General features: G+C 35.0%; 1 protein-coding gene across 1 annotated transcript; it reads right to left on the bottom strand.

The window, feature by feature from the left end:
• Positions 1-812: 812 nt before the first annotated feature.
• On the bottom strand, positions 813-5,903 carry LOC123526511 (putative acyl-CoA synthetase YngI). Its single transcript, XM_045305685.2, has 2 exons — positions 4,205-5,903; positions 813-3,129 (listed from the first exon to the last, which is right to left on the bottom strand). The coding sequence occupies exons 1-2, from the start codon at positions 5,120-5,122 to the stop codon at positions 2,371-2,373; spliced, it is 1,677 nt and encodes a 558-aa protein (XP_045161620.2). The 5' UTR covers positions 5,123-5,903; the 3' UTR covers positions 813-2,370.
• Positions 5,904-12,947: the final 7,044 nt, after the last annotated feature.

The raw sequence follows: 12,947 nt of genomic DNA, 5'->3' as shown, positions 1-12,947 counted from the left end.
CGTCTTGTGATATTTGTCAATATAGAGAGTTAATGTCTCCTATGTTACAATAAAATCATAGTTCATGTTATCGTCACGGGTACATTCTTTACATGCTAGCATATACATTAACGCGCTTGCATCAGTGATATCTATTTATAATGCACTTGCAATTCCTATGATCCATGTGTTTACAATTTCCAGATGAACTCCTATTGCTATGACGTCACGTTAAGGCGAATCATTCCAGAGGTCACGTGTTCTAACACGACGTTAGAACGTTTGTTATTCCAACTTACGATTTTGTCATTTGAAAGATACATATTTTCTAAAATATGCAAAATGGATCCATGCAGATACTTTGAAAGAAGTGAAAAAATACTGTAATATTAAATATAAATCGCAATGTTTTGACTTTCTGCATGATTGTGCTTAGAGTACAAGTGGAGGTTTCTACACACTTTTAACACGCCCATATATTTCATATTCCAATGCAAACTTCTAATCCGCTATATATTTCTTAAAATGCTGGAGGACTATGTTCGTTTGTTGAAAGTATATATCAATAATTAAGGAATCGTGTTAACCATTCAGCTTTAATGGGAGATACGCCTCATCATTTTTGAGCAACATAATGTAACAATGGAAAACCTAAAAGTAAGCAATAGAGCTTCATCAGACTAAAGTAAGCATCTATGGTAAGTTGCAAATGTGTAAAAGTCTGCGACACTGATAACGACTCCAGTGTTTGGTTTTGCTTTAGTTTGACGACTTATGATATACCTCAAAATTAAGCACATGGACGGGTGAAAAACACGGGAAAAACAACAACATATTCTATACTGCTGAATATGCAGTAAGATTTATTGTTTTGTACGCTGTCTCAGTATAATGTCTCTACAAAGCTAGTAGGTGAAATTATAATGAAACATTATCTATTTACTATTTATTTGAGAATGTGTAAATGTGAATTAAGGTCAATGAATTTGTGAGATATCGCCGTTTTGTAATGTAATACATATAAAGATAAAAAAAAATAAAATGGTAAAATTTAAACTACTTTTGAAACATGAAACATTATAAATAGAGCTGTCACATAATCCGATTCACATCCTGAATTAAGGCCGTTTTTGTAACGAGGTTTGCTAAAAAAGAAGAGCTTTAACGCTTTAATGTAAAACATGAATAGAGTATGTAAATGTATAAAAAGGAGATAAGTTCGCGGGCTTCTTATTTCTTTGTAGTAATAAATTTCATATTTAGAGAAGAAAGTAACTGTCTTCAGTGTAAACAGATTTAAAATGAAATAAAAACAATAGAGATAATTATAAAATGATGAGCATGATTTAATTTTGATTATTGTTTTGTTTTTGCAGGGTTTAACGTCACACCGACCCAAGTATAGGTCATATGGCGACTTTCCAGTTTTGATGATGGAGGAAGACCCCAGGTGCCCCTCTGTGCATTATTTCATCACTAGCGGTCACCTGGGTAGAACCATCGACCTTCGTAAGCCAGCTGGATGGCTTTCTCACATGAAAATTCATAGCCCCAAGTGAGGCTCGAACCCACATCGGTGAGGGGCAAGTGATTTAAAGTAAGCGACCGTAACCACTCGGCCACGGAGGCCCCATTTTGATTCTTATGTTGTTTACTTTCGATAATCATTATTTTTAATTTTGATTAGTAAAACTATTTCCTTTAGAGGAGATTTAGATACAGGTTTAAATGTGATAACTAAAAGCCATGTACTAAAGAGAGATAACTCTGTAATTATTCCAGTTAGAGTTATGCTACTCCTGTTAAACGATGAAATTTATTACAATATCAATTTATGAAGAAACCCCTTAATTTATATAATATAAAATAATTTTCTTTACTGTAAAAAGGTGGAAGTTTTAGCAAACAATTAATGGGGACCATCCTAACATTATTGAAGACAGTCTTAATATCTTATGTGACTTTTTATCCTCTCTTTTGAATGTATCTTTCAGTCTTATCAAAGCCACTGTCTTAAATGTCTTGACATTGTCGACCAGAGGAACATAACAAAATATTCTGATATAACCCCAAACTACATTGTATTCTATATCATATTAAAATGCAAACAGGACCATCTAATTTACAGCCAAAATATCAAGTCATCAATATATAGATAACATTTTTATCCAAACATCAAACAATGCAAATTTTAACTGATTAATGTAAAACGCAAACATTAAATCATCATTATACAGCTCATATTTCATATCATCAATATACATGTACATGGCAAAATAGAATACACTGATACATTGTTAATAATGTAAATGTACATCTTAGTATCCTATACATATATCTTTGCAAAGTAATTTCCGAATATTGTGTAATGCTTTAAGTCTTTATTTTGCTCTAAGATAGTAATCTAAATTTGCTGCATGCAATCCTTTCTATTTCTTTTCTGTCTAGTTTTCCCGTGTGGGTCACAGGGAGTTTTTCCAAGATCAAGTAAAATTTCGGCAGAACGGTAAAAAGTCCTGGCTTATCAGTATGAAAGTTCTCGCAGTACTTTTGAACTTGCTTTTCATCGGTGTCAAAACCTGGTTTTATAATGACGCATGCGCACACAACCTGATAGTAAATATCATCTGGTACTGGAACTATTACAGCCGATGCAACTCCAGGAAATGTCGACATCACTTGCTCCAAAATTTCTGGAGCAACATTCATTCCTCCAGAAATTATCACATTGGATTTTCGGCCTTCAACAAAAAACTCTCCTTTCTCAGTCATACGCCCGATATCATCTGTTTTATACCATTCATCAGCGGTCATGACAGCTTTAGTTTTCTCAGGATCGTTGAAATACCCTTTGAACATTCCAGGTGATCGAACATATAGCTCACCTCTTGTATTCACAGGTACTGTTTGGCCATTGTTATCAACAACTTTCATTTCTATTCCTTGTACCTGTATAGGTTGACCGCACCCATATTCAGTGAAACCTTCAGGATCTGTTGCCACACTCTGCGTTAATATCGCGGCCTCCGATGACCCGTAAGCACAGAAAAGAAATTTCCCGACTTTTCCAATGCTTTCCGCCAAAACTTTCGTCATTGGCTGACCTCCTGTTAGTATTCCCACAACAGGCCAATCAGATGGCAGCTCATCCTAGTTAAAGTATACAACATTTTGTAACAGCTAACTGAAAAACTTACTTGAGAAAATGAAATGAAAAGAATGAATAGAAACATTGTTAAAAAGGATTTTTCAAAGTTTTTCTTCGTTTGCTTATTTAAATTTATTGTGATTTATTATATGTAAGCATGTAAACACTGGACGAAAAGAAAAGTTATGACTCAGGTTTATACCCATTCAAACATTTCACAAATGAAGACCTCGCTGCTACATAATATGCTTTGTATTACGAAACCTCTTGGAAAAACAGTAATATTGGTATTCTTAAAGGTTTGATGACCGATGCTAGTTTTCCATTATATTTGCTTATTCTTTGAAACTTTATCAAACCTCATCCAGTCAAACAGTTAATATAAATTTAAACAACTATAAAGGTAATTGAATGTTTCAAATAGAATCTAGTGTGCATTTTAAAATGTTTTATTCTTACACACCGGACTTGCGGACCATTTTCCGATAGTTTTAGGCATGCTGCCAGAACCCATGTGGCACCGCCATCCTAGATGACTCTCGTGTTCTTCAAGACAAATAACGAAGTGAGCGTTGATTATATTGTGTTAATGTAATATTCGATAAAATGTCAGATTCCTGGATAGTAGCTCTTTGTTTCTTATAACATACCGGTACTTCTCAATTGAAAAAGAATTATTTTACGGAAAGAACATGAATTTATCACAACTTATAAACCTTAACCTGAACTTTGTTATTTAAAGACGTATATCTTCCCGTGCTTTGTTTAAAAGACGCTACTATAAGAAAAAGCGGAACAAAGAAAGTATTGCGCTCAGCTTCCTTTATTCTATAATTGATAGAATACGCAGTTGTAGATGCAGATTGGAGTTTCCGGCTCTCGGCTAACTGTTCTGTTGGCAACAAAGCCTCGTTACCGCGAAAACAGTTACATTTGAAGCGGATTTCCCCATCTGCATCTACAAAAAATGATAAATTATTATAATTTATTCAAGATTTTTTATCACATAAGAAATGATGCTGTGACGGCACATATTACAAAAAGTGGAAAAGAGAGCTTAATAAAATTGATTTTTACCTGAATTCGTATGAGTTCAGACATCAGCGAAGGCAAAGCTACTACGATTGAGCATCTCTCCTTTTCTATAACTTCTTTAGTGAAGGAAACTCTGTCCTTTGCTGCTTCGCAGAATCCCGATATTGTCACCCTGCTTTGCCCAGTCACTACTGAAAACGGAAATCCACCAAACCAATTAAATGGACGGTCGTTGAAAAGTACGTAATTTGGGTCAGTAGCAACAACGTCTGAACAAAACAGAGACATAAGTGATGCATGTGTATGTACAACGAGTTTTGGTACTCCCGTGCTCCCAGAGGTCTGTAACATGGTGGCGACATCTTCCGATCCTATTTCTGGAAAATCTGTATCATAATTTGTACCAGTCAGCAACTCATGAAAACCTTTCACGATATCCGAACAGCCTTCAAAGCCGACACCTATCAGATACCTCAAGTATTGTATTTTTGTACACTTAACTGCCCCATTCCCACTGTGTTCATCAATTAGCTTCTGAACAATGTTCCAGTTAACGTTGTCAATTCCAGGATCCATAACAAGAAGTGAACAACGTTGTAATTTCTGCATCAACGCTACCAAGTCACTGCCATCTGTATAAGTGAACGAAACACTTACCGGGATCGCGCCTGCTATCATCGCCCCGAACGTCGCATATAGCCATTCAGGGCATGTTCGAAGATTAATGGCAACAATTTCATTCCTTTTCACTCCGAGCTGTATAAACGATCTTGCTGCGGCACATGATCTTTCGTAAAGAGTTGACCATGTAAGACTATGTCTGCCGCCATCTGTTGACACGAAAATGAAGGCCTCAGTGTCCGGTTTTGTGTCCGAATATTTTTGCAGACATTCTTTAATAGTATGTTCCTGTATTTCCTTTTGATTACGTTCAACCCTTATTTGACTTTGAGTGTACATTGTCTTCAGTTCACTCAAATCTGATGTAAATACACAAAACGTTTAAGTCACACGATTTTCACTTACTTATATAGAATGGTATCCATCGGGTCATTGACACAAGAAATCTATCACTTTCTTCTTCACTGACATAGACACAAGTGCGGATCCAATTTCTCTACATACAAGTGTGTCGCTTGCTATTTGTTTGCTTCAGTTACATCTATGTTAAATCATACGAGGTAATATAAGATTAATGTCGTTTTTATCTCTTACCGCCATACATAGAAGGTTTAAAAAACTGTAGTTATAGTAATTAATTCACATACGATTTAAAGATTTGTTTTATCTACATGTAGTTCATTTTAAACGCTTACTGGACTTGCACCCTCTGTTGAAGCTCAAAACGTCAGATTAAGCCAATCTTTTATACTGAAATATATCTCTGTGAAGGATCCTTTGTAACGCACTGGCCAAGTTTATGATTCTATCATGGAACATCTGATCTCATGAAGACAAAAGCTTCGGTTTGTTATTAAACCACTTTAAAATGTGTTTTTCTAATTAAATGTAACACTTATTCTATTATAATCCTATGAGGTTTCACTGTACACTATAGGTACCAGCGGAATGTTTCAGTTCCATATTGAACATATTCCATCAAACGAAGTCTGTTACCAGGCTCAGTCAAACTGGGTATGTATAATTAAGTTTGATGTTCTATGCGTCAAAGGTATATTTTTTATATTTACTTTTTGATCGGAAGTTTTGCGTTTTACCGCATACTGAATTTTTAACGAGGTGATAAAGGCACTTAAGGTAAAGTCATTTATCTTTTTCTTTTGTATATAGACACAACAACTTACGCGTCATTCAACACACTAGGTGGTCGTTTCATATATCGATTAAAACGAAAGAAGTAGGACAAGGCCTACAAAATACTTATTTAAAACGGGTGATTAATGTAAAATAGATGAAATGGTACACAATCTCAATAACTCACACACGTTAAGTATATAGTGTAATGTCTCAAATTAACGTAATATTTTATGTAATAAGAATTATACCCATAAACTTGAAAAGTTTGCCATTCCATTAGTAAGTGATAGGAACAAAGTATGTTTTAAATTAAAAGTTAAAAATATTTACTTCTAAAAAATGATCCAACTGCACTTATTCTGCAGTTTAGCCTTAAAGAAATGTATTTCATTTTCATACCGATTTTATTATAGAATTGCTGAAAAACATTTACGTCGAAAAAAAATCCCCGATTATTTTTAATGCTCTAACAAAATAACATTACAAAAATCTACATTTGTGACAGTGAGGATCGTTAACTGTAACTTTTTACATTACTATTCAATAAATCAGGGTGGGAGACGTACGGTGATAAGGATTACGTAAGAGCGAAATCTTGTGCTTTATCACAAATGGCCGTATTTGTAGCCGAAAGTACATGACATTGTGCTATTCGACTTTTCACTGGTATGTGGATTTTTAAGTAAATTCGCTAGTGCCATGGTGCAAAGCCAAATCGTGATGTGAGTAACATTGTCTTTATAGCCAGTTTACTATTAAGACAAAATTTTACAATCAGGGCTGAGATATTTCGATCATCTCAGATCGTTCAGCATGACTTTTATGTTGTGTTACTGGTACTGATTATTTTCTCAGCATGAACATTTCGGCCTTGGTGAATCCAATACTCACGCTTTCATAGTTTTTGGTATTGTATAATCACCCCTTTTATATGGTGCTTGCTTTTTAATTTTGTCTTTTGGCAGTTCCTGTGATATGCAGGCTCCATAACCTAAGATCTCCTTTCTAAATTCCAATTTGTTGAGTTCTACCCATTGTTTTCTTGTTTAGGGCAAACCCGTGATCTTGAACCATAAACCGGTTTTCATGGAATTACACGCTAGTGTATCATTGAAGGTTCCGTGTGCACCGCCGTATGAACACTTCTGCGCATGCCTCTAAATGTTTTAATTTTTTATACTTGTTGCATGTGTAAATATTGAGATCTGCTCAACCCGGGGCTAGAGGGTGTGGATGGTGGCATCAAATTCCACTACCGTCAATGAACAGGCTCAATCAAACCGAGCCTGCAACATTTTCGTTATTGTCGTTTTGAGCGGCCTGTGGAGTTTCCACTTTTTTTATTTTATAGAGGGTTTGGCACTGCAATGTTTACAAATAAATGTCTTTAAGTTTTTGGCTATATAGAGTAAAAAGAACCTGTAGGCTTACAAAATATTTATTCCTAAAAGAAATACTCTATTGATATTTTCTGTTTTAAAAGAGGAATGTGTTTGGTTGAATTACCACCTCCAGCATTCAAGAAGTCCTCAACAATGCTACAACTGTTTGCTTCATTGTGTTCGGCAAAATTGGTGATTTTCCAGACCTGAAATGATGCTCGGAGGGTCATTTGAGTCTTTAAATCATTGACCGCGTCGATTAAAAAAGATGTTTCTTAATAACATGCTTAACCTTTAGCATGCTAGATAAATTGTCCTCTGCTGGAAATGTTGTCTGCTAAAATTGTAAAGTTCATTCAATTTGCTCCAAAATTGGAAGAAATATTGTCACAGTAGCAAACAGCTTGGAACCTGATCAGACGCCGATTTAATCGGCGTCTGATCTGGTTCCAAGCTGTTTGCAAAGGCTGTTAAATTCTCCTGCAGCAGGCTAAGGGTTAAGGAGCTCCGTTTTATTTACTGTCACCTGTAAAAGCAGACGACACACTTAAATGGTATATTGCATTCTGTCATCAAGTCGACAGTCGCGGGTGGAAACGCGCAATCCAATGAGATAGTCAGTATGACATAATAAATTTACTTGAAAAAAATGCTACTGTAAACTTAGAAATGGTCTTGTGTAATTTAAGTTAGCGACTTTCGCGATCGGTGACTTTCCGCGTGATAGTCGCGAACCTACCAGCTTCTGTGTAAAACGCGAAAGTTTGTAGTTTTCATTGGAAGTCAGCTGCAAAACTTTTCCCCGATATACGCATGCATGTATAATTACTAAAAAGGTGCTTTTTTCATGTGAATAATTTCATTTAGATCTATCATTTACATGCTTTTTAAATAAATCACATAAGGTTTTGATAAATAACAACAGCAGTAGTTAATTTTGATTAAAAGGTAAAAATCAAAATTCTGGCATATGTTAAGCTAACTCCGGTTTTGCAATTTTAACTCTTGTCTCGTCGTTATGGACAAATCATTCCCTTTTCATATTTACTCTTGACTTTGCAGCTTCAACTGTCCATGGTTATTATTGTCAATAGGATCATCATTTGCAATATTGGTTTATTCATCTTTTTTGTCTCTTATTAAACTTTCAGTCCGCCCGCTTAGCTCAGTAGGGAGAGTGTTGGTCTACGGATCGCGAGGTCGCGAGTTCGATCCCCGCGCGGGGCGTATGTTCTCCGTGACGATTTGATAAAAGACATTGTGTCTGAAATCATTCGTTCTCCACCTCTGATAATTCAGGTGGGGAATTTGGCAGTTACTTGCGGAGAACAGGTTTGTACTGGAACAGAATCCAGGAACAATGGGTATGCTAACTGCCCGCCTTTACATGATTGAAATACTGTTGAAAAACGGCGTTAAACCCGAAACAAATAAACAAACTTGTAACCAAATTCCGTATAGGCGTAACCAAATACCGTATAGGCATATTTGAATGATTTCATGTTCTAATTTTAAGTAAATTATGGTTGCTAAAAGAGTATAGTAGATTACGGTCACAATGCGTGATATATTGCAAAATGTGTTAAGGATAAGTGACCAGTTATTTGCAAAAGCTATGTCCAGTCTTACCTTTAATTTCACTTGCGATTGTTTGTTACTTATATAAGCTGTTATGTTCTCGAGTATTTCGCGTCCGATGTATTCCGCGAAATTGCTTTTTGTCATAAAAACTCGAGTTATTTCTCTGACATAAACATCCACTTGTGATTTGTAAGGTATGATTTGGCCATATCATCACAAACAATTTATTTATACTTGGATAAAAGCATTTCTGGGTAATCGAACTGAAACAGTTGTGGTCGATGGTCAATATGCAGCTCGGCTCCTGTTATTTCAAGAGTACCTCAAGTGATCGTCTTAGGACCTCTCCTATTTCTGATTAACATAAATAACCTACCTGAATCTGTTTCTCCAGCATATGTCATTTTGCAGATGACTGCAGAGTTTTAAGGACTATAAGTTCCCAAACTGGTTCAGTTCAGCTGCAAAACGACTTCAACAGTCTTAGGACCTTTCCTATTTCAGCTTTACATAAATAACCTACTGGAGTCTTTTTCTCGAAAATATGTTATTTTGCAGATGACTGCGTAGTTTATAGGACTGTAAATTCTCAGAATGATTCAATTTAGCTGCAAAACAATTTCATTAGTTTATCATTATTGGATCAGAAATAGAAGATGTCTTTCAATGAAAACAAATACCACATATTGCATGTCTCTAGGTCCAGAAAACATAACAATACAGTCTACACCTTGCACAATCAGCCTCTGTCTGTTGCGATTCAAACCATCTGTTTAGGCGTGTAAGTATCATCACATTTATCTTTATCTCCACGTCTTAAAAATAATTTCTATTATTAGGTTACACATTCTTCTAAAGTTTAAGTTGTTATGCTTTTGCACCTTTTCTGTCACATCTGTAGAAAGCACTAGACACCTGGCAGTCTTTTACTTTCTAACCACAGGCATGGCCATAAAGTATGAAGCTAAGAAAAATGCCAGTTTACGACCACATGTGCCTTATTTAAGGAAGTCTGACTCATCTACAGTAACTGATAACGGTAATACAGTAGCAAATATCATATTTATTTGCTTCAAATCCTGCCTATATTGGCATAACTGATAAAACAACAACAACAAAAAAAAAAACAAAAAACAAAAAAAAAAAAAAAAAAACAACATCGGGAATGGGGTTGCGCCACGGGAATGGTTTTGTTTGTTTGTTTTGGGTTTTAACGCCGTTTTTCAACAGTATTTCAGTCATGTAACGGCGGGCAGTTAACCTAACTAGTGTTCCTGGATTCTGTACCAGTACAAACCTGTTCTCCACAAGTAACTGCCAACTTCCCCACATGAATCAGAGGTGGAGGACTAATGATTTCAGACACAATGTCGTTTATGACATAGTCACGGGGAACATACGCCCCGCCCGAGGATCGAACTCGCAACCCCGCGATCCGTAGACCAACGCTCTTAGCTCTTACCTACTGAGCTAAGCCCGCCACGGGAATGGAGTTGCTCGTGTATATCGTATTGTCAAGCTTTCCTGTCATGTGTTTGACTGCAAACCCAGTTTGTGCCTACATAGGTACTTATAACTGTATTGTTTAAATTGGTTTATCTGTGTATATTATTTCGGGAAGACTGAGACCTTGATTTGAACACAATCCGAGATGAGGAAACACCATATTTATATTTGTCCGTACCAAATACTACAGTGGATTTCAGACATGTCATAATAATTATAATGCAAACATAGTCATCAGGAAACAAGCATAATTAGTTCATATCAAACTGGGTTGTTATCATTTTGTATATCATTTGCGTAATTATGAAACAAAGGGGAAACGTTTGCAATGTTTGATTGTTTGACTGCAAACATTACGAGTGTAATATTTCATGTTTACGTAGTGCTGCTAGTGAAGTTTCTCGCATTTCTGTTCACGTTTTTATTTCAAGGTATTGTTGAGGCATTTTCTACAACTGTTTCTACTACTGCCGTTTTATACGTAACAGCAATAAAAGGAAGAGAAGATATCTACGTAATGTAGGGTCGTGAGTTCATTCCTCGGGCGATGCGTATTGTCTCCGTTATGATTTAAGACAACATGTCTGAAATCATTTGTCCTCTGATTGATGCAAAGATACTGACACTTATGGAAAACAGGTTCCTACGGGTACCAAAACTGTCCATCCAGATATAACTAAAATACGGTTGAAATTGGAGCTAAACCCAAAACGCCGCTATCATCATCAGGTTTCCTGCTCTTGCGTCGGTTAAGACCATTTGAAGTCCAATACCTTGAGGCAATATGAGTAGCAAAGTAGTGTCTGTTGTGATTATATCTTGTTGCAAACATGGCATGGAGAACATTTTTATTTCGTCATTTTAATAGACAATCTTTATGTGTACTTTCAGCTTTGAAAAACGGCTACAGTCCATAAAATAAATGAACGTGTTTGTAAACAATAAAGAAGCATCAGTTTTATTAAACAGTTTATACTTGAACTGTTGAAGATTGAAATAATCTTAACAAAAACTATATGATGATATATAAGAAGATAAATTAGAATAGGTTACATTTGGAAACGTAAAACTGTAGGAAAAGGTTTACCAAAGAAATGCACACCAAAAAACATATTTGTGATACTACTTTTGGACCTTTATAATGACCTTATACCGAAAGACAATCAGCAAACATACTTGGTCTTTTGTTGTATTTTGTGGCCATTGCTGTGCAAACTGTCATCATTGCGGTTGCAAACAATATTGTCTTTGTGCAAACTTACATCTTAAAATTTGCATTTAATGTCCTAATTATACATGAAGGTGTCAAACATCATTAGGAGCATCGACCAGCAGGTGTTATTAATTGTCGTATCATTGATTACAATTTTAAGCTCTATTTTTATCTGTAAAAATGGATGCATAAAAAGTATTATGATCCAATCAAAATATTTGTTAGTAAGCTACAGATGTTTGGGTTCTATGCTACTTTCAACAGTATTTGAGTCATCAAAGTGGCCAGTACATCTCTCCTGGGTTTGCATAGCCCAAGCTACCTTTTTGACTATGGATCAGTATACATGTATGTGAAATCAGGAATAATAATGTGCTATTAGACTTCCCCCCGTTTCACAGCTAGACCATAACTACCAGAACATGTAACTTTATACATGTAATTTACTTTTCTTTACAATAGTTAACAAATTAATTATCTTCACAAGATTGAGGGCTGCTGTGACAGTTATGTCTCTGTCAAAGAATTGGTGAATTTAAAACCAGTTTTACTAATCATTTTATAGCAAATTCAGCCAAAGTTAACAACGATTAAAAACCAAGTAAATTGATTATAAACAGTGAAATGGAAAAAGTGGAAACTCAAGTTGTCAAGTTTTAAGTTTATTCAACAAATTCTCAGTTTGTATACTTACAAAACATGAGACAAATACAGGATTTTAAACAAACATTACATATAGTCACGCAAATAGGAGGGCAACACTAGGACTATGGTAGATACATGCGCTTGCTTGACCATATATTCGTAACGGGATTACATGCGAGGAAATAAATGAAATGAATAAATAAATTCTTAAAGGGAAAGGCAATGTTATTTTGATGTTAATTCTATCTGCTGGGATTTCTTTAATCATATAAAGAAGAGAAATAATTTTCAAAATCGACTTTAAAATGAGAAAGTTATGAGCATTTGATCAAAATGGCTGCCATTTGGTTTGATTCCATGGCAATAAAAAAAAAAAAAAAAAAAAAAAAAAAATGGTAGATTTATTAAATTTCTAGACGCATATTTGAACTGCATTTACTTATTTCTGTAAAATAATTTCTTTAATTTTTCAAGTTAAAATGAAAGAAATTACCGTGTTTTACATTTTACACTTAAGAAACATATAAAATTAATCTATTTTAAAGGTTATATGCTAAGAAAAGAATTCAGCAGTGTGTAAATGACGTCATAAACACACAAAATGACAAACTTCATGATCAGCAATTTTCTTAAATTTCAAATTGCCATATTACCAGAATAATTTTTATATTTAATATATTGATAAGGTAATACATATGCA

This window comes from Mercenaria mercenaria, chromosome 14 (genome assembly GCF_021730395.1).
Source record: "Mercenaria mercenaria strain notata chromosome 14, MADL_Memer_1, whole genome shotgun sequence".
Lineage (NCBI taxonomy): Eukaryota > Metazoa > Mollusca > Bivalvia > Venerida > Veneridae > Mercenaria > Mercenaria mercenaria.
This window is presented reverse-complemented; position numbering and strand designations above follow the sequence as displayed.

What these genes read in the sequence shown, in the direction of transcription:
- LOC123526511 (XM_045305685.2), bottom strand. Translation starts at nt 5,122, where the DNA reads ATGTACACTCAAAGTCAAATAAGGGTTGAACGTAATCAAAAGGAAATA. An exon ending in CTGAACTCATACGAATTCAG is followed by an intron (nt 3,130 to 4,204) that starts GTAAAAATCAAT and finishes TACTTTAACTAG; the next exon opens with GATGAGCTGCCATCTGATTG.